The following is a 20,081-nucleotide window of genomic DNA, read 5'->3' as shown; positions in this document are numbered from 1 at the left end:
CCGCATCACCTGACCACTGTCGCGTCCATAACCCTCTTCTGGCAGAAATGGACAGCGCACTTACTCTTGATGCCAGAGTGCAAATATCCCTCTGTGCATCTCGCATATATAGAAATGCATCCTTTAAATGCTCTATAGTCAATAATATATTGTCCCTGTCCAGGGTATCAATATTTTCAGTCAGGGAATCCGACCAAGCCACCCCAGCACTGCACATCCAGGCTGAGGCGATTGCTGGTCGCAGTATAATACCAGTATGTGTGTATATACCCTTTTTTCGGACCATAAGACGCACCTGACCATAAGACGCACCTAGTTTTTAGAGGAGGAAAACAGGAAAAAAAAATATTCTGAACCAAATAGATTCTGTTACATTGTCTTATATAGTGCAGCAAATACCTTTGCGCTTTACAATTGTAAACAGAGATAAAACAAATTGGGTAACAACAGACAGACTTGGAGGTAAGAGGGCCCTGCTGCAAGCTTACAATCTATACTGTAGACACAGACATCAGCTTTACAGGCTCTGAGAAAGGAAGAGGTGAGGGGGGGAGAGCGGGGGGACTCACTTTATTGCCTGTCACAGCCTGTCAGTTTACGCTGCCCAAAGCACTCTACTCTGAGGAAGGAATCGGAGGTGGTGAGGGGAGGGAGCAGAGGAGTCACGTGATGCCGGCGCTCTCAGATGACGGGCTCTGAGATGACGGCAAAGCAGCAGCAGCAGACAGGACCCGCCGCTACCCGCACCCGATAACTGCTGCCTCTCCCACCCAGTGCGCTCCCACCCAGGGCATTGAGAGCGCTCCATAAGGTCTTAATTGCTCTATTCGGACCATAAGACGCATGTACTTTTCCCCCCACATTTTTGGGGAGAAAAAGTGCGTCTTATGGTCCGAAAAATACGGTACTTTTTAGGATATTTTCCAGCTTCCTATCAGCTGGTTCCTTGAGGGCGGCCGTATCAGGAGACGGTAACGCCACTTGTTTTGATAAGCGTGTGAGCGCCTTATCTACCCTAGGGGGTGTTTCCCAACGCGCCCTAACCTCTGGCGGGAAAGGGTATAATGCCAATAATTTTTTAGAAATTAGCAGTTTTTTATCGGGGGAAACCCACGCTTCATCACACACCTCATTTAATTCATCTGATTCAGGAAAAACTACAGGTAGTTTTTTCACACCCCACATAATACCCTTTTTTGTGGTACTTGTAGTATCAGAAATGTTCAAAACCTCCTTCATTGCCGTGATCATGTAACGTGTGGCCCTACTGGAAAATACGTTTGTTTCCTCACTGTCGAAACTGGAGTCAGTGTCCGTGTCTGGGTCTGTGTCGACCATCTGAGGTAACGGGCGCTTTAGAGCCCCTGACGGTGTTTGAGACGCCTGTACAGGTAATAACTGATTTGCCGGCTGTCTCATGTCGTCAACAGTCTTTTGTAAAGTGCTGACACTATCACGTAATTCCTTCCATAAGACCATCCAGTCAGGTGTCGACTCCCTAGGGGGTGACATCACTATTACAGGCAATTGCTCCGCCTCCATACCATTTTCCTCCTCATACATGTCGACACAACGTACCGACACACAGCACACACACAGGGAATGCTCTGATAGAGGACAGGACCCCACTAGCCCTTTGGGGAGACAGACGGAGAGTTTGCCAGCACACACCAGAGCGCTATATATAATAAGAATTTACTTACCGATAATTCTATTTCTCGTAGTCCGTAGTGGATGCTGGGAACTCCGTAAGGACCATGGGGAATAGCGGCTCCGCAGGAGACTGGGCACAAAAAGTAAAAGCTTTAGACTAGCTGGTGTGCACTGGCTCCTCCCCCTATGACCCTCCTCCAAGCCTCAGTTAAGATACTGTGCCCGGACAAGCGTACATAATAAGGAAGGATCTTGAATCCCGGGTAAGACTCATACCAGCCACACCAATCACACCGTACAACTCGTGATCTGAACCCAGTTAACAGTATGATAACCGTAGGAGCCTCTGAAAAGATGGCTTCCAACAATAAACAACCCGATTTGTTTGTAACAATAACTATATACAAGTATTGCAGACAATCCGCACTTGGGATGGGCGCCCAGCATCCACTACGGACTACGAGAAATAGAATTATCGGTAAGTAAATTCTTATTTTCTCTGACGTCCTAGTGGATGCTGGGAACTCCGTAAGGACCATGGGGATTATACCAAAGCTCCCAAACGGGCGGGAGAGTGCGGATGACTCTGCAGCACCGAATGAGAGAACTCCAGGTCCTCCTCAGCCAGGGTATCAAATTTGTAGAATTTAGCAAACGTGTTTGCCCCTGACCAAGTAGCTGCTCGGCAAAGTTGTAAAGCCGAGACCCCTCGGGCAGCCGCCCAAGATGAGCCCACCTTCCTTGTGGAATGGGCTTTAACAGATTTTGGCTGTGGCAGGCCTGCCACAGAATGTGCAAGTTGAATTGTACTACAAATCCAACGAGCAATCGTCTGCTTAGAAGCAGGAGCACCCAGCTTGTTGGGTGCATACAGTATAAACAGCGAGTCAGATTTTCTGACTCCAGCCGTCCTGGAAACATATATTTTCAGGGCCCTGACTACGTCCAGCAACTTGGAGTCCTCCAAGTCCCTAGTAGCCACAGGTACCACAATAGGTTGATTCATGTGAAACGCTGAAACCACCTTAGGGAGAAATTGAGGACGAGTTCTCAATTCCGCCCTATCCGAATGAAATATCAGGTAAGGGCTTTTATAGGATAAAGCCGCCAATTCTGATACGCGCCTGGCTGAAGCCAGGGCCAACAGCATTACCACTTTCCATGTGAGATATTTCAAATCCACTGTGGCAAGTGGTTCAAACCAATGTGATTTTAGGAACCCTAAAACTACATTGAGATCCCAAGGTGCCACTGGAGGCACAAAAGGAGGCTGTATATGCAGTACCCCTTTGACAAACGTCTTAACTTCAGGCACTGAAGCCAGTTCTTTTTGGAAGAAGATCGACAGGGCCGAAATTTGAACCTTAATGGATCCTAATTTTAGGCCCATAGACAATCCTGCTTGCAGGAAATGTAGGAAACGACCCAGTTGAAATTCCTCCGTAGGGGCCTTCTTGGCCTCACACCACGCAACATATTTTCGCCAAATGCGATGATAATGTTTTGCAGTTACATCCTTCCTGGCCTTGATCAGGGTAGGGATGACTTCATCTGGAATGCCTTTTTCCTTCAGGATCCGGCGTTCAACCGCCATGCCGTCAAACGCAGCCGCGGTAAGTCTTGGAACAGACAAGGTCCCTGCTGGAGCAGGTCCTTCCTTAGAGGTAGAGGCCACGGGTCCTCCGTGAGCATCTCTTGCAGCTCCGGGTACCAAGTTCTTCTTGGCCAATCCGGAGCCACGAGTATCGTTCTTACTCCTCTCCTTCTTATGATTCTCAGTACTTTTGGTATGAGAGGAAGAGGAGGGAACACATATACCGACTGGAAAACCCACGGAGTTACCAGAGCGTCCACCGCTATTGCCTGAGGGTCCCTTGACCTGGCGCAATATCTGTCCAGTTTCTTGTTGAGACGGGACGCCATCATGTCCACCTTTGGTTTTTCCCAACGGTTTACAATCACTTGGAAGACTTCTGGATGAAGTCCCCACTCCCCCGGGTGGAGGTCGTGTCTGCTGAGGAAGTCTGCTTCCCAGTTGTCCACTCCCGGAATGAACACTGCTGACAGTGCTATCACATGATTTTCCGCCCAGCGGAGAATCCTTGCAGCTTCTGCCATTGCCCTCCTGCTTCTTGTGCCGCCCTGTCTGTTTACGTGGGCGACAGCCGTGATGTTGTCTGACTGGATCAATACCGGTTGACCCTGAAGCAGAGGCCTTGCTTGACTTAGGGCATTGTAAATGGCCCTTAGCTCTAGGATATTTATGTGAAGAGACGTTTCCATGCTTGACCACAAGCCCTGGAAATTTCTTCCCTGTGTGACTGCTCCCCAGCCTCTTAGGCTGGCATCTGTGGTTACCAGCATCCAATCCTGAATGCCGAATCTGCGGCCCTCTAGAAGATGAGCCTTCTGTAACCACCACAGGAGAGATACCCTTGTCCTTGGAGATAGGGTTATCCGCTGATGCATCTGAAGATGCGATCCGGACCATTTGTCCAGCAGATCCCACTGAAAAGTTCTTGCATGGAATCTTCCGAATGGAATCGCTTCGTAAGAAGCCACCATTTTTCCCAGGACTCTCGTGCACTGATGCACTGACACTTGTCCTGGTTTTAGGAGGTTCCTGACTAGCTCGGATAACTCCCTGGCCTTCTCCTCCGGGAGAAACACCTTTTTCTGGACTGTGTCCAGAATCATCCCTAGGAACAGTAGACGTGTTGTTGGAATCAGCTGTGATTTTGGGATATTTAGAATCCACCCGTGCTGACGTAGCACTACCTGAGATAGTGCTACTCCGACCTCTAACTGTTCCCTGGACCTTGCCCTTATCAGGAGATCGTCCAAGTAAGGGATAATTAATACGCCTTTTCTTCGAAGAAGAATCATCATTTCGGCCATTACCTTGGTAAAGACCCGTGGTGCCGTGGACAATCCAAACGGCAGCGTCTGAAACTGATAATGACAGTTTTGTATCACAAACCTGAGGTACCCTTGGTGAGAAGGGTAGATTGGGACATGGAGATAAGCATCCTTGATGTCTAGAGATACCATATAGTCCCCTTCTTCCAGGTTCGCTATCACTGCTCTGAGTGACTCCATCTTGAATTTGAACCTTTTTATGTAAGTGTTCAAAGATTTTAGATTTAAAATTGGTCTCACCGAGCCGTCCGGCTTCGGTACCACAAACAGCGTGGAATAATACCCCTTTCCCTGTTGTAGGAGGGGTACCTTGATTATCACCTGCTGGGAATACAGCTTGTGAATAGCTTCCAATACTGCCTCCCTGTCGGAGGGAGACGTTGGTAGAGCAGACTTCAGGAACCGGCGAGGGGGAGACGTCTCGAATTCCAATTTGTACACCTGTGATACTACCTGCAGGATCCAGGGGTCCACTTGCGAGTGAGCCCACTGCGCGCTGAAATTCTTGAGACGGCCCCCCCCCCCCCGTGCCCGAGTCTGCTTGCAGAGCCCCAGCGTCATGCTGAGGACTTGGCAGAAGCGGGGGAGGGCTTCTGCTCCTGGGAAGAGGCTGCATGGTGCAGTCTTTTTCCCCTTCCTCTGCCCCGGGGCAGGAATGAGCGGCCTTTTTCCCTCTTGCCCTTATAGGGACGAAAGGACTGGGTTTGAAAAGACGGTGTCTTTTTCTGCTGAGAGGTGACCTGGGGTAAAAAGGTGGATTTTCCAGACGTTGCCGTGGCCACCAGGTCCGATAGACCGACCCCAAATAACTCCTCCCCTTTATACGGCAATACTTCCATATGTCGTTTGGAATCCGCATCACCTGACCACTGTCGCGTCCATAACGTTCTTCTGGCAGAAATGGACATCGCACTTACTCTAGATGCCAGGGTGCAAATATCCCTCTGTGCATCTCGCATATATAGTAATGCATCCTTTAAATGCTCTATAGTTAATAATATACTGTCCCTATCCAGGGTATCAATATTTTCAGTCAGGGAATCCGACCAAGCCACTCCAGCGCTGCACATCCAGGCTGAGGCGATCGCTGGTCGCAGTATAACACCGGTATGTGTGTATATACCTTTTAAGATATTTTCCAGCCTTCTATCAGCTGGTTCCTTGAGAGCGGCCGTATCAGGAGACGGTAACGCCACTTGTTTTGATAAGCGTGTGAGCGCCTTATCTACCCTAGGGGGTGTTTCCCAACGTGCCCTAACCTCTGGCGGGAAAGGGTATAGTGCCAATAATTTATTAGAAATCAGCAGTTTTTTATCGGGGGAAACCCACGCTTTATCACACACCTCATTTAATTCATCTGACTCAGGAAAAACTACTGGTAGTTTTTTCACACCCCACATAATACCCTTTTTTGTGGTACTTGTAGTGTCAGAAATGTTCAATGCCTCCTTCATTGCCGTGATCATGTAACGTGTGGCCCTACTGGACATTACGTTTGTCTCGTCACCGTCGACACTGGATTCAGTATCCGTGTCAGGGTCTGTGTCGACCATCTGAGGTAACGGGCGTTTTAGCGCCCCTGACGGTGTCTGAGACGCCTGAACAGGCACTAATTGATTTGTCGGCTGTCTCATGTCGTCAACAGTTTTTTGCAAAGTGCTGACATTGTCACGTAATTCTTTAATTACTACCATCCAGTCAGGTGTCGACTCCCTAGGGGGTGACATCACTAACACAGGCAATTGCTCTGCTTCCACATCATTTTCCTCCTCATACATGTCGACACAATCGTACCGACACCCAGCACACACACAGGGAATGCTCTGATAGAGGACAGGACCACACTAGCCCTTTGGGGAGACAGAGGGAGAGTTTGCCAGCACACACCAGAGCGCTATATATATACAGGGATAACCTTATATAAGTGTTACTCCCTTTATAGCTGCTGTATTTATATATTAGCTGCCAATAGTGCCCCCCCTCTCTTGTTTTACCCTGTTTCTGTAGTGTAGTCTGCAGGGGAGAGTCAGGGAGCCGTCCTTCCAGCGGAGCTGTGAAAGAAAATGGCGCTTGTGTGCTGAGGAGAAAGGCTCCGCCCCCTTCACGGCGGCCTTTTCTCCCGCTTTTTTCAGGAAACTGGCAGGGGATAAATGCATCCATATAGCCCAGGAGCTATATGTGATGCATTTTTTTTAGCCATATAAGGTTTTTATATCGTTTTTATTGCGTCTCAGGGCGCTCCCCCCCAGCGCCCTGCACCCTCAGTGACCGGAGTGTGAAGTGTGCTGAGAGCAATGGTGCACAGCTGCAGTGCTGTGCGCTACCTTATTTGAAGACAGGAACGTCTTCTGCCGCCGCTTTCTCCGGACCTCTTCGCTCTTCTGGCTCTGTAAGGGGGCCAGCGGCGCGGCTCCGGGACCCATCCAGGCTGAACCTGTGATTGTCCCTCTGGAGCTAATGTCCAGTAGCCAAGAAGCCCAATCCACTCTGCAGTCAGGTGAGTTCGCTTCTTCTCCCCTTAGTCCCACGATGCAGTGAGCCTGTTGCCAGCAGGACTCACTGAAAATAAAAAACCTATTTAAACTTTTACTTCTAAGCAGCTCAGGAGAGCCACCTAGCTTGCACCCTTCTCGTTCGGGCACAAAAATCAAACTGAGGCTTGGAGGAGGGTCATAGGGGGAGGAGCCAGTGCACACCAGCTAGTCTAAAGCTTTTACTTTTTGTGCCCAGTCTCCTGCGGAGCCGCTATTCCCCATGGTCCTTACGGAGTTCCCAGCATCCACTAGGACGTCAGAGAAATAAAGGGATAACCTTATATAAGTGTTTTTCCCTTATATAGCTGCTGTATAGATTTATCTGCCAATTTAGTGCCCCCCCTCTCTTGTTTTACCCTGTTTCTGTAGTGCAGGACTGCAGGGGAGAGTCAGGAAGCTTGCCTCCAACGGAGCTGTGAGGGAAAATGGCGCCAGTGTGCTGAGGAGATAGGCTCCGCCCCCTTCTCGGCGGCCTTTCTCCCGCTTTTTTAAGGAAAAAGTGGCAGGGGTTAAATGCATCCATATAGCCCAGGAGCTATATGTGATGTATTTTTTGCCATCTAAGGTGTTTTTATTGCATCTCAGGGCGCCCCCCCCAGCGCCCTGCACCCTCAGTGACCGGAGTGTGAAGTGTGCTGAGAGCAATGGCGCACAGCTGCGGTGCTGTGCGCTACCTTATTGAAGACAGGACGTCTTCTGCCGCCGATTTTAAGGACCTCTTCAGTCTTCTGGCTCTGTAAGGGGGCCGGCGGCGCGGCTCTGGGACCCATCCATGGCTGGGCCTGTGATCGTCCCTCTGGAGCTAATGTCCAGTAGCCTAAGAAGCCCAATCCACTCTGCACGCAGGTGAGTTCGCTTCTTCTCCCCTTAGTCCCTCGGTGCAGTGAACCTGTTGCCAGCAGGATTCACTGAAAATAAAAAACCTAAAACTAAACTTTTTCTTAGAAACTCAGGAGAGTCCTAGAATGCACCCTTCTCGGCCGGGCACAAAAATCTAACTGAGGCTTGGAGGAGGGTCATAGGGGGAGGAGCCAGTGCACACCAGGTAGTCCTAAAGCTTTTACTTTTGTGCCCAGTCTCCTGCGGAGCCGCTATTCCCCATGGTCCTTTCGGAGTCCCCAGCATCCACTTAGGACGTTAGAGAAAGTGTAGTATACAAAGTACAGTGCTGAACTTCATCATATTTAAGTGCAACGAAACTTAATAACTTTGCAGATAATATAAAACTTGTTTAATATAGGATTGAAACGTGTTGGTGGGACTTCTTTTATTCTACAGTGAACACATCCTGAGGAGTGGTGAGATAATTTTTCTATTTTTTGGATCCTATAACATCAGAAAAAAATCTCCCCTATCTGGATTGCAAGTTCACTTTTTAAGTATTTTTTTAACTGTTTGTTGGACTAGTAATTTATAAATCCATTTGATGTGTAATAAATTTATGTTTTTATAAACATTGGTGGCCGTATCTTTAATAAAACGGAAACCCCTGGTGGAGTTGATAAGGAGGACGCTTGGAGTGTTTTATTTCATGCAACCTGAACAAGTGGATCACAGTGAGTTGAATGTAGAGGGGGCAAACCCCGGTACATCCTATCCTATGGTGATGGTAATTAGTCAAGGTCACGGCTAAAAGGCTTCCTAGACAGCATCAAGCTACGAATTTATTGTATGAAGGGCATCCTCATTGATATTATATGCAATTTGAACAAGTGGACCACAGTGAGTTGAATGTAGAGGGGGCAACCCCGGTATGTTTTATCCTATGGTGACGGTAACCAGTAAAAGACACTGTTAAGAAGCTTTTCAAACAGCATTGAGTTGTGAGTGCACTGTATAGGGGGTATCCCCACAAACAATATTCTCTTGAAAGGTGGTGGTGCAATTCTCCGAACCCATAAAAGAATATCTGTTGGTGTTATCAATTTGAAATATTGTAACAGGATTACACTGTGTTCTGTTGTTCTTTTTTTCTTTACATATTATTGAAAATGCACCCGTGAGGACAACAAAGAAAGGAGTGCTTACAGGGAAGTAGAGATATTTCTTCTATTTAGCGCCGGTTCCTTCCAATCAATTGTATTTTTGTTACATCACCTCATGTGTACGGCAAACTGGACAACACACGATATGTCAGTCTGATTTGACGTCACCTTCTTGCCACTAAAATTTTACATTTCAAGGGCATCCTAACGATGGTTGAACTAGTGTGTACAAGAGCAACAATAAATTGTATGCGAACAAGTGATACGATATATTGCTAGGGTTGTTAGCAACACTGCAGTGTGTATCGGAACAATTACTGGCCACTCTGGTGTGTTCCCAAAATAGATGCTTTTATTCGCATTCATAGCAGGTATTTGTAAATATGTACAAACCATCACTACAGCACATGTTCACAATCATTTCCAGGGCAGATTTCTGGGCCACCAGCAAGTATGAAGCCTGGCCAAGTTCCTCTTCTGAAACCTTAAACAAAAGTACAAAGAAATTATAAGAAACATAAACCATGTTAGCCATACTATCTTCATATTATTCCCTTGTTATGAATTGAGTGCAGAACTATTTTTTTTTCCAAGTAACCGTAGCAGTGAGATATTTGAAACAAGCAAATGAGCATCTGTGACATTCATCCACATCCACCAACACCAGACCTAGAACCTTTGTGGAAACTACATTAGTCAATTACAAATAGCAATACCTTGTGATGAGGTATAGAAACCTACAAAGCAATGAGAAACACTACATATTAGAAGTCAGTTGACAGCTGTGTTCCATATATTCTCATTTTATATAAATGAACTACTTTTAAATGAGTCATATTGGAATGACTAGCAAATACTTTGGTACTTATTTGCTAAATCTTGTTTATCCGAAGCCATGAGGGACTTTGGACAAGACCATGATTATAGCTGTGCTGGAGGAGGCTGAGCACTAAAAGGTTAACTTTTCAGGGTATTCCAAGCTCCTCCTTCTCCTCTATACCCTGCCCGCTGCACAGGCCAGGCAGTTTTCACTTAGCAAAGCCTGAGAGGGAGAGTAGAGGAGGAGAAACCAGGTACACAAACAGTCACACAAGAGGGTGGGGAACCTGGTCTAACTTAAATCCCAACACACTCCAGGAGAACCCTTTCTGCGCGTGCGCCAACGCATGGACAGCATCAAACTGATTAACAGTCAGACACCCTTTGGGGGCGGCTACGGGCTCAGTTTGTGAAAATGAAGGCATGTCGCCGTTTAGCGGGAGTGAAGAGGCCAGGGATCTCGAGCGTTGCACAGAGATTTCCTGGACCCTGTGATAGGTGGCTTGCGCGTCTCAATGGGTCCCACAAGCCATCCAATGATGCCAGGGAAGATCCGATACTGCATCCTTGGACGCAGTTCTGATCAGTAATGCAGCAGGAAACTTCACTACACCCCAAAACTAGCTGGCCTGTGCAGGGGGCTGGGTATAGAGGGGAAAAGAAGTTGGGCTGCCCTTAAAAGTTCACAATCATTTCCAGGGCAGATTTCTGGGCCACCAGCAAGTATGAAGCCTTTTAGTCCCCAGCCTCCTCCAGCACAGCCATACCAGGAGAAATTGTTATTTTTGGTGAGACTAGATCACAAGTTCTCAAACTCTATCCTCAGGACCCCACACGGTTCATGTTTTGCAGGTCACCTGTACATTTTTAAAATGTGACAGTTGGTGATACACAGTGCACCACCCGGGTGACATGTAAAACATGAACCGTGTGGGGTCCTGAGGACCGAGTTTGAGAACCACTGGACTAGATCATGAGTTTGTTATTATACCAACACAAGTAGAAAACAGTGTACAAAAACATGGTAGCGACGCAAGGACAAGAAATTAAGCAGGCATATTGAACACACACATTGTAAATCAATTAAACACAAAGAGTGTGGCATGCTGTCGGACCGGTGGGGAAACATGGGTAACGGCGGCACATTGCATGTACATCGCCTCTCATTTTGTTTTACAAGCCCAAATGAGCGATGTTGCTGTGCCATAATTATCAGTGATGTGCTCTGCTCAGACACCACACGTTGTGGATAACTGAATTGACCCCTTAAACTCTAACAATCTGTCAATAACGTCAAGAGCCAATGTAGACAAAGCTAGTCATAACTTGCTTGCTAACTCCACTACAAGCACAAAGCACTAGCAACATCTGATCAGGGCTCTTGCCTCTCAACACTAATCATCAGCATGGAATAGATCAGTAGTTCTCAAACTCCACCCTAACGTTTTCCCTAAAGGTCATGATTTGAGGATTTCTGTCTATGGAAGCAGGTAGGATAGCTACGGACCCAGCAAAACAGATGAATTACCCTGTACATGATTAAAGACATCCACAAAACATGATCTGTTGGTGGTACTTGAAGTCTGGAATTGAGAAGTCCTGGAACAGATTATATTGGTATACCCAACCAGAGCCGTTTAATTTGACAAAACATAGCTGAATGCAAAACCTGGTGAGTTGGGATTATTGGCATTATCTGTCTATGTGGGGATCAGATCTAACATGGCAGAGAGAGTGAACTCAGATCAGTTGATGACTTCCATCAGTGTTTTTGAGAAGAAAGAGACATCTATACATGTTAGTCACTGAAAGCTTTCGGTCTGTAAAAATAGGAATTAAATGCCTACCGGTAATTCCTTTTCTCGTAGTCCATAGGGAATACTGGGATGGATTAGTACCAGGGGTATAGATCGGGTCCATTGGAGCCTGGCACTTTAAGAAATGTCAATAATAGAAATACTATTATGATATAATTCAGGCACAACAGCCTATTATGCAGCAGGATGTCAATATATCCCTAGGATTGGGAGTAAAACGGTGGCGCCCTCTAGAATATAATCAGGTCTTAATCTATGAACAGTACTGGAAAATAATTTCGTGTTCAAGATTCTCAGCTGACCAATATAGACGTATAAAAGAAAAAGTAGGAATTCAGATAGATCTATGAATCTGCTGTCTACGTTAGACTGGATTGGAAGTTCTCGTATACCCGCTACACCGGATAGTCTCTGGGGGTCACCCTCCAGCAACTAGTCCGGCCCATGCCAGAATCGTTGATGAGAGTTCATGAATAGAAAAAAAGAAAATTAATAGATTGAAAGTATAGTTGAACAGTGGATCTGCTATTGTTATATCATAATAGTATTTCCCCTGCCCTCCTTTTTTCTTTTGACTGTCTGCTTATCATATATACTTTTATGATTTAAGTACGTAATTTGCATAGAATAGTGGTCAAGAGGAAGTACACTTCAAAATTTTGGGAAATCATTTTTTTATATATACGGTTCCAATTAAAAGTTAAGTTTTCAATTTTACAATTTTCCTTTTTTCTTAACGAGTGCGCCAACAAAGGGTTTTTTCTTCCTTGTTTGTAGCTTATTGACTACTCAGTAGTGTTCTACTGTAACCTTGGTGCACCACCAACTAATTATAACTGGCAGTCCCAGCACATAGAATATTATAAATTGGTTTCATAAAATACACTGATATCTCTAGTTAAAATGAATAGTCTTTTTTGTGCGGACACACAACTGTATTACTATAACTTTAAGAAATATTCACTGTGTGCTGGCTCTTCCCCTCTATGCCCCTCCACCGGACTCAGTCTAGGAAAACTGTGCCCAAGGAGACGGACATACTTTGAGAGAAGGAAAACATATAACAGCTGTGAGGTAACGAACCAACACACAACAGCAAGAAAGGATAGATGCGCTAACCCAAACCAAAAGATAGCAACGCTAACTGAAACAGTAATAGGGACGGCAACAGCAGACCCAACCAAGAACTTACAACCAGGTAAGCAGGAAACACGAAGCACTGAGGCGGGCGCACAGCATCCCCTACGTACTCCGAGAAAAGGAATTACCAGTATTTATTAAATACCTATTTTCTCTGACGTCCTAGTGGATGCTGGGAACTCCGTAAGGACCATGGGGAATAGACGGGCTCCGCAGGAGACTGGGCACTCTAAAAGAAAGATTAGGTACTATCTGGTGTGCACTGGCTCCTCCCACTATGACCCTCCTCCAGACCTCAGTTAGATTTCTGTGCCCGGCCGAGCTGGATGCACACTAGGGGCTCTCCTGAGCTCCTAGAAAGAAAGTTTATTTCAGGTTTTTTATTTTACAGTGAGACCTGCTGGCAACAGGCTCACTGCATCGAGGGACTAAGGGGAGAAGAAGCAAACCTACCTGCTTGCAGCTAGCTTGGGCTTCTTAGGCTACTGGACACCATTAGCTCCAGAGGGATCGACCGCATGGAACCGGCCTTGGTGTTCGTTCCCGGAGCCGCGCCGCCGTCCCCCTTACAGAGCCAGAAGCAAGAAGAGGTCCGGAAAATCGGCGGCAGAAGACTTCGGTTTTCACCAAGGTAGCGTCATTGCTCCTCATGCACACTTCACACTCCGGTCACTGAGGGTGCAGGGCGCTGGGGGGGGCGCCCTGAGGGCAATATATGACACCTTGGCTGGCAAATCTACATCATATATAGTCCCAGAGGCTATATAGATGTAAAATTACCCCTGCCAGTATTCCAGAAAAAGCGGGAGAAAGTCAGTTGAAAAAGGGGCGGGGCTTCTCCCTCAGCACACTGGAGCCATTTTCTCTTCACAGTGCAGCTGGAAGACAGCTCCCCAGGCTCTCCCCTGTAGTTTTCAGGCTCAAAGGGTTAAAAAGAGAGGGGGGGCACTAAATTTAGGCGCAATATTGTATATACAAGCAGCTATTGGGAAAAATTCACTCAATATAGTGTATCCCAAAATTATATAGCGCTCTGGTGTGTGCTGGCATACTCTCTCTCTGTCTCCCCAAAGGGCTGTGTGGGGTCCTGTCCTCAGTCAGAGCATTCCCTGTGTGTGTGTGCGGTGTGTCGGTACGGCTGTGTCGACACGTTTGATGAGGAGGCTTATGTGATGGCAGAGCAGATGCCGATAAATGTGATGTCGCCCGCTGTGGGGCCAACACCAGAGTGGATGGATAGGTGGAAGGTATAAACCGACAGTGTCAACTCCTTACATAAAAGGCTGGATGACGTAACAGCTATGGGACAGCCGGCTTCTCAGCCCGCGCCTGCCCAGACGTCTCAAAGGCCATCAGGGGCTCAAAAACGCCCGCTCCCTCAGATGGCAGACACAGATGTCGACACGGAGTCTGACTCCAGTGTCGACGAGGTTGAGACATATACACAATCCACTAGGAACATCCGTTACATGATCCCGGCAATAAAAAATGTGTTACACATTTCTGACATTAACCCAAGTACCACTAAAAAAGGGTTTTATGTTTGGGGAGAAAAAGCAGGCAGTGTTTTGTTCCCCCATCAAATGAGTGAATGAAGTGTGAAAAAGCGTGGGTTCCCCCGATAAGAAACTGGTAATTTCTAAAAAGTTACTGATGGCGTACCCTTTCCCGCCAGAGGATAAGTTACGCTGGGAGATATCCCCTAGGGTGGATAAGGCGCTCACACGTTTGTCAAAAAAGGTGGCACTGCCGTCTTAGGATACGGCCACTTTGAAGGTACCTGCTGATAAAAAGCAGGAGGCTATCCTGAAGTCTGTATTTACACACTCAGGTACTAGACTGAGATCTGCAGATAGTGCTGCTGCAGCGTGGTCTGTAACCCTGTCAAACAGGGATACTATTTTGCGAACATAAGACGTCGTCTTATATATGAGGGATGCACAGAGGGATATTTTGCCGGCTGGCATCCAGAATTAATGCAATGTCCATTCTGTCAGGAGGGTATTAGAGACCCGACACTGGACAGGTGATGCTGACTTTAAAAGGCACATAGAGCCTTATAAGGGTGAGGAATTGTTTGGGGATGGTCTCTGGGACCTCGTATCCACAGCAACAGCTGGAGAAAAAAAAAAAAAAAAACATTTTACCTCAGGATTCCTCACAGCCTAAGAAAGCACTGTATTATCAGGTACAGTCCTTTCGGCTTCAGAAAAGCAAGCGGGTCAAAGGCGCTTCCTTTCTGCACAGAGACGAGGGAAGAGGGAAAAAGCTGCACCAGTCAGCCAGTTCCCAGAATCAAAATTCTTCCCCCGCTTCCTCTGAGTCCACCACATGACGCGGGGGCTCCACAGGCGTAGCCAGGTACGGTGGGGGGCCGCCTCAAAAATTTCAGCGATCAGTGGGCTCGCTCACAGGTGGATCCCTGGATCCTTCAAGTAGTATCTCAGGGGTACAAGCTGGAATTCGAGGCGTCTCCCCCCCGCCGTTTCCTCAAATCTGCCTTGCCGACAACTCCCTCAGGCAGGGAGGCTGTGCTAGAGGCAATTCACAAGCTGTATTCCCAGCAGGTGATAGTCAAGGTGCCCCTACTTCAACAAGGAAGGGGTTACTATTCCACACTGTTTGTGGTACCGAAACCGGACGGTTCGGTGAGACCCATTTTAAATTTGAAATCCTTGAACACATACATAAAAAAATTAAAGTTCAAGATGGAATCGCTCAGGGCGGTTATTGCAAGCCTGGAGGAGGGGGATTACATGGTATCCCTGGACATCAAGGATGCTTACCTACATGTCCCCATTTACCATCCTCACCAGGAGTACCTCAGATTTGTGGTACAGGATTGCCATTACCAATTCCAAACACTGCCGTTTGGACTGTCCACGGCACCGAGGGTCTTTACCAAGGTAATGGCAGAAATGATGATACTCCTTCGAAAAAAGGGAGTTTTAATTATCCCGTACTTGGACGATCTCCTTATAAAGGCGAGGTCCAAGGAGCAGTTGTTGGTCGGAGTAGCACTATCTCGGGAAGTGCTACAACAGCACGGATGGATTCTATACATTCCAAAGTCACAGCTGGTTCCTACCACACGCCTACTGTTCCTGGGGATGGTTCTGGACACAGAACAGAAAAAAGTGTTTCTCCCGCAGGAGAAAGCCAAGGAGCTGTCATCTCTAGTCAGAGACCTCCTGAAACCAAAACAGGTATCGGTGCATCACTGCACACGAGTCCTGGGAAAAATGGTAGCTTCTTACGAAGCAAAATTCCATTCGGCAGGTTCCATGCAAGAACCTTTCAGTGGGACCTCTTGGACAAGTGGTCGGGATCGCATCTTCAGATGCATCGGCTGATAACCCTGTCTCCAAGGACCAGGGTATCTCTACTGTGGTGGCTGCAGAGTGCTCATCTTCAAATGGGCCGCAGATTCGGTATACAGGACTGGGTCCTGGTAACCACGGATGCCAGCCCTCGAGGCTGGGGGGCAGTCACACAGGGAAGAAATTTCCAAGGACTTTGGTCAAGTCAGGAGTCGTCCCTACACATAAATATTCTGGAACTGAGGGCCATTTACAATGCCCTAAGTCTGGCAAGGCCTCTGCTTCAAAACCAGCCGGTACTGATCCAATCAGACAACATCACGGCAGTCGCCCATGTAAACCGACAGGGCGGCACAAGAAGCAGGATGGCGATGGCAGAAGCCACAAGGATTCTCCGATGGGCGGAAAATCACGTCTTAGCACTGTCAGCAGTGTTCATTCCGGGAGTGGACAACTGGGAAGCAGACTTCCTCAGCAGACACGACCTACACCCGGGAGAGTGGGGACTTCATCCAGAAGTCTTCCAACTGTTGGTAAACCGTTGGGAAAGGCCACAGGTGGACATGATGGCGTCCCGCCTAAACAAAAAACTAGATATTGTGCCAGGTCAAGGGACCCTCAGGCAATAGCTGTGGACGCTCTAGTGACACCGTGGGTGTACCAGTCGGTTTATGTATTCCCTCCTCTGCCTCTCATACCAAAGGTACTGAGAATAATAAGAAAACGAGGAGTAAGAACGATACTCGTGGTTCCGGATGGGCCAAGAAGAGCTTGGTACCCAGAACTTCAAGAAATGATATCAGAGGACCCATGGCCTCTACCGCTCAGACAGGATCTGCTACAGCAGGGGCCCTGTCTGTTCCAAGACTTACCGTGGCTGCGTTTGACGGCATGGCGGTTGAATTCCGGATCCTAAAGGAAAAGGGCATTCCGGAAGAAGTCATTCCTACGCTGATAAAAGCCAGGAAAGAAGTAACCGCAAACCATTATCACCGTATTTGGTGAAAATATGTTGCGTGGTGTGAGGCCAGGAAGGCCCCAACAGAGGAATTTCAGCTGGGTCGTTTTCTGCACTTCCTACAGTCAGGGGTGACTATGGGCCTAAAATTGGGTTCCATTAAGGTCCAGATTTTCGGCTCTGTCGATTTTCTTCCAGAAAGAACTGGCTTCACTGCCTGGAGTTCAGACATTTGTAAAGGGAGTGCTACATATTCAGCCCCCTTTTGTGCCTCCTGTGGCACCTTGGGATCTCAACGTGGTGTTGAGTTTCTTAAAATCACATTGGTTTGAGCCACTTAAAACTGTGGATTTGAAATATCTCACGTGGAAAGTGGTCATGTTATTGGCCTTGGCTTCGGCCAGGCGTGTGTCAGAATTGGCAGCTTTGTCATGTAAAAGCCCTTATCTGATTTTCCATATGGATAGGGCAGAATTGAGGACTCGTCCCCAGTTTCTCCCTAAGGTGGTATCAGCTTTTCACTTGAACCAACCTATTGTAGTGCCTGCGGCTACTAGGGACTTGGAAGATTCCAAGTTACTGGACGTAGTCAGGGCCTTAAAAATTTATATTTCCAGGACGGCTGGAGTCAGGAAAACTGACTCGCTTTTTATCCTGTAGGCACCCAACAAAATAGATGCTCCTGCTTCTAAGCAGAATATTGCTCGCTGAATTTGTAGCACAATTCAGCTGGAGCATTCTGCGGCTGGATTGACGCATCCTAAATCAGTAAAAGCCCATTCCACGAGGAAAGTGGGCTCATCTTGGGCGGCTGCCCGAGGGGTCTCGGCTTTACAATTTTGCCGAGCTGCAACTTGGTCAGGGGCAAACACGTTTGCTAAATTCTACAAAATTGATACCCTGGCTGAGGAGGACCTTGAGTTCTCTCATTCGGTGCTGCAGAGTCATCCGCACTCTCCCGCCCGTTTGGGAGCTTTGGTATAATCCCCATGGTCCTTACGGAGTTCCCAGCATCCACTAGGACGTCAGAGAAAATAAGATTTTACTCACCGGTAAATCTATTTCTCGTAGTCCGTAGTGGATGCTGGGCGCCCATCCCAAGTGCGGATTGTCTGTAATACTTGTATGTAGTTATTGCCTAACTAAGGGTTATTGTTGAGCCATCTGTTGAGAGGCTCAGTTATATTTCATACTGTTAACTGGGTGTAGTATCACGAGTTATACGGTGTGATTGGTGTGGCTGGTATGAGTCTTACCCGGGATTCAAAATCCTTCCTTATTGTGTCAGCTCTTCCGGGCAAAGTATCCTAACTGAGGTCTGGAGGAGGGTCATAGTGGGAGGAGCCAGTGCACACCAGATAGTACCTAATCTTTCTTTTAGAGTGCCCAGTCTCCTGCGGAGCCCGTCTATTCCCCATGGTCCTTACGGAGTTCCCAGCATCCACTACGGACTACGAGAAATAGATTTACCGGTGAGTAAAATCTTATTTTCTCTAACGTCCTAGGGGATACTGGGATGGATTAGTACCATGGGTAAGTCCCAAAGCTCCCAGAATGGGTGGGAGAGTGCTGAGACCCCTGCAAAACTGCCTGACCAAATGGAAAGTCATCACCGGCCAAGGTATCGAACTTATACAACTTAACGAACGTGTTCGAACCCGACCAAGTAGCCGCTCGGCACAACTGTAAGGCCGAGACGCCACGAGCAGCAGCAAAAGAAGAACCCACCGACCTAGTGGAGTGGGCCTGAAAAAAGCTTGGCAGTGGCAATGCCGCAGAAAGGTAGGCCTGTTGAATGGTCAACCTGAGCCATCGAGCGATGTACTGCTTAGAAGCATGACATCCAATTTTTATAGCGTCATAAAGAACCAAAAGCGAGTCAGACTTCCTGTGACGAGCTATCCTCTTGGCGTAAATCCTCAAAGTCTAAACAACGTCCAAGGACTTTGGAGCAACCGATGTGTTAGACAGTACCGGAACCATTATCAGTTGAGTTATGTGAAATGCCAAAACAATCTTCGGCAAAAACTGTGGGCTAGTCCTGAGCTCCGCCCTATCCTCATGAAATACCAAATAAGGGGTCTTATAGGATAAGGCCCCCAATTCTGACACGCGTCTTGCTGAGGCCAAAGCCAGCAACATGACAGTCTTCCAAGTAAGATATTTCAATTCCACCCTGTGTAAAGGTTCAAACCAGTCCGACTGGAGAAAGATTAGGACCACGTTAAGAGCCCACGGAGCCATGGGAGGAACAAAAGGTGGTTGCATGCTAAGTACACCCTTCAGGAATGTCTGAACTTCTGGAATTACAGCCAGCTGCTTCTGGAAGAATATGGAGAGGGACGAAATCTGAACCTTGAGGGAGCCCAACCGTAGGCCAATATCCACGCCTGCTTGCATGAAGACCAGAAAACGGCCAAGTTGAAAATCCACAGTAGAATATTTTCTACCCTCACACCACGAAACATATTTCTTCCATTCCGGTGGTAATGCCTACACATGACAACCTTCCTAGCTTGGACCACAGTCGCGATAACCACGGAGTGAAGCCCCTTCCTGGCTAGAATCTCCACCTCAACCTCCAGGCCATCAAACATAGCCACAGTAAGTCTGGATAGACGAACGGGCTTTGTTGAATTAGATCCTTAAGGAGTGGTAGGGCCCTGGGCTCTTCTAGAGACATTGGGGGTCATTCAGAGTTGATCGCTCGCTGCCGTTTTTCGCAGCGCAGCGAACAGGTTACTACTGCGCATGCGTATGCACCGCAATGCGCTGGCGCGTCGTACGGGTACAAAGCGGATCGTTGCTGGGCGATGGATTTAATGAAGAATCCATTCGCACAGCCGATCGCAAGGAGACTGAGAGGAAGAGGGCGTTTGTGGGTGGCAACTGGCCGTTTTCAGGGAGTGTTTGGAAAAATGCAGGCGCGTCCAAGC

The 20,081-nt window shown here is 47.6% G+C and overlaps 1 protein-coding gene across 2 annotated transcripts in view; it reads right to left on the bottom strand.

Moving 5' to 3' along the window:
• Positions 1-20,081, bottom strand: part of HEATR3 (HEAT repeat containing 3) — a 211,355-nt gene that overhangs the window by 67,434 nt on the left and 123,840 nt on the right. Inside the window, exons 8-9 of one of the 2 annotated variants that reach the window (XM_063945350.1) lie at positions 9,808-9,828; positions 9,485-9,575 (exon numbers count right to left, since the gene is read on the bottom strand). In XM_063945350.1, the coding sequence (XP_063801420.1) occupies positions 9,485-9,575; positions 9,808-9,828 (112 nt within the window). The remainder of the gene's footprint in view (positions 1-9,484; positions 9,576-9,807; positions 9,829-20,081) is intronic. The other variant, XM_063945351.1, reaches the window with a different exon arrangement.

This window comes from Pseudophryne corroboree, chromosome 11, assembly GCF_028390025.1.
Source record: "Pseudophryne corroboree isolate aPseCor3 chromosome 11, aPseCor3.hap2, whole genome shotgun sequence".
Classification (NCBI taxonomy): Eukaryota; Metazoa; Chordata; class Amphibia; order Anura; family Myobatrachidae; genus Pseudophryne; species Pseudophryne corroboree.
The sequence above is the reverse complement of the archived record's forward strand: the minus strand, read 5'-3'. Positions and strand labels throughout refer to the sequence as shown.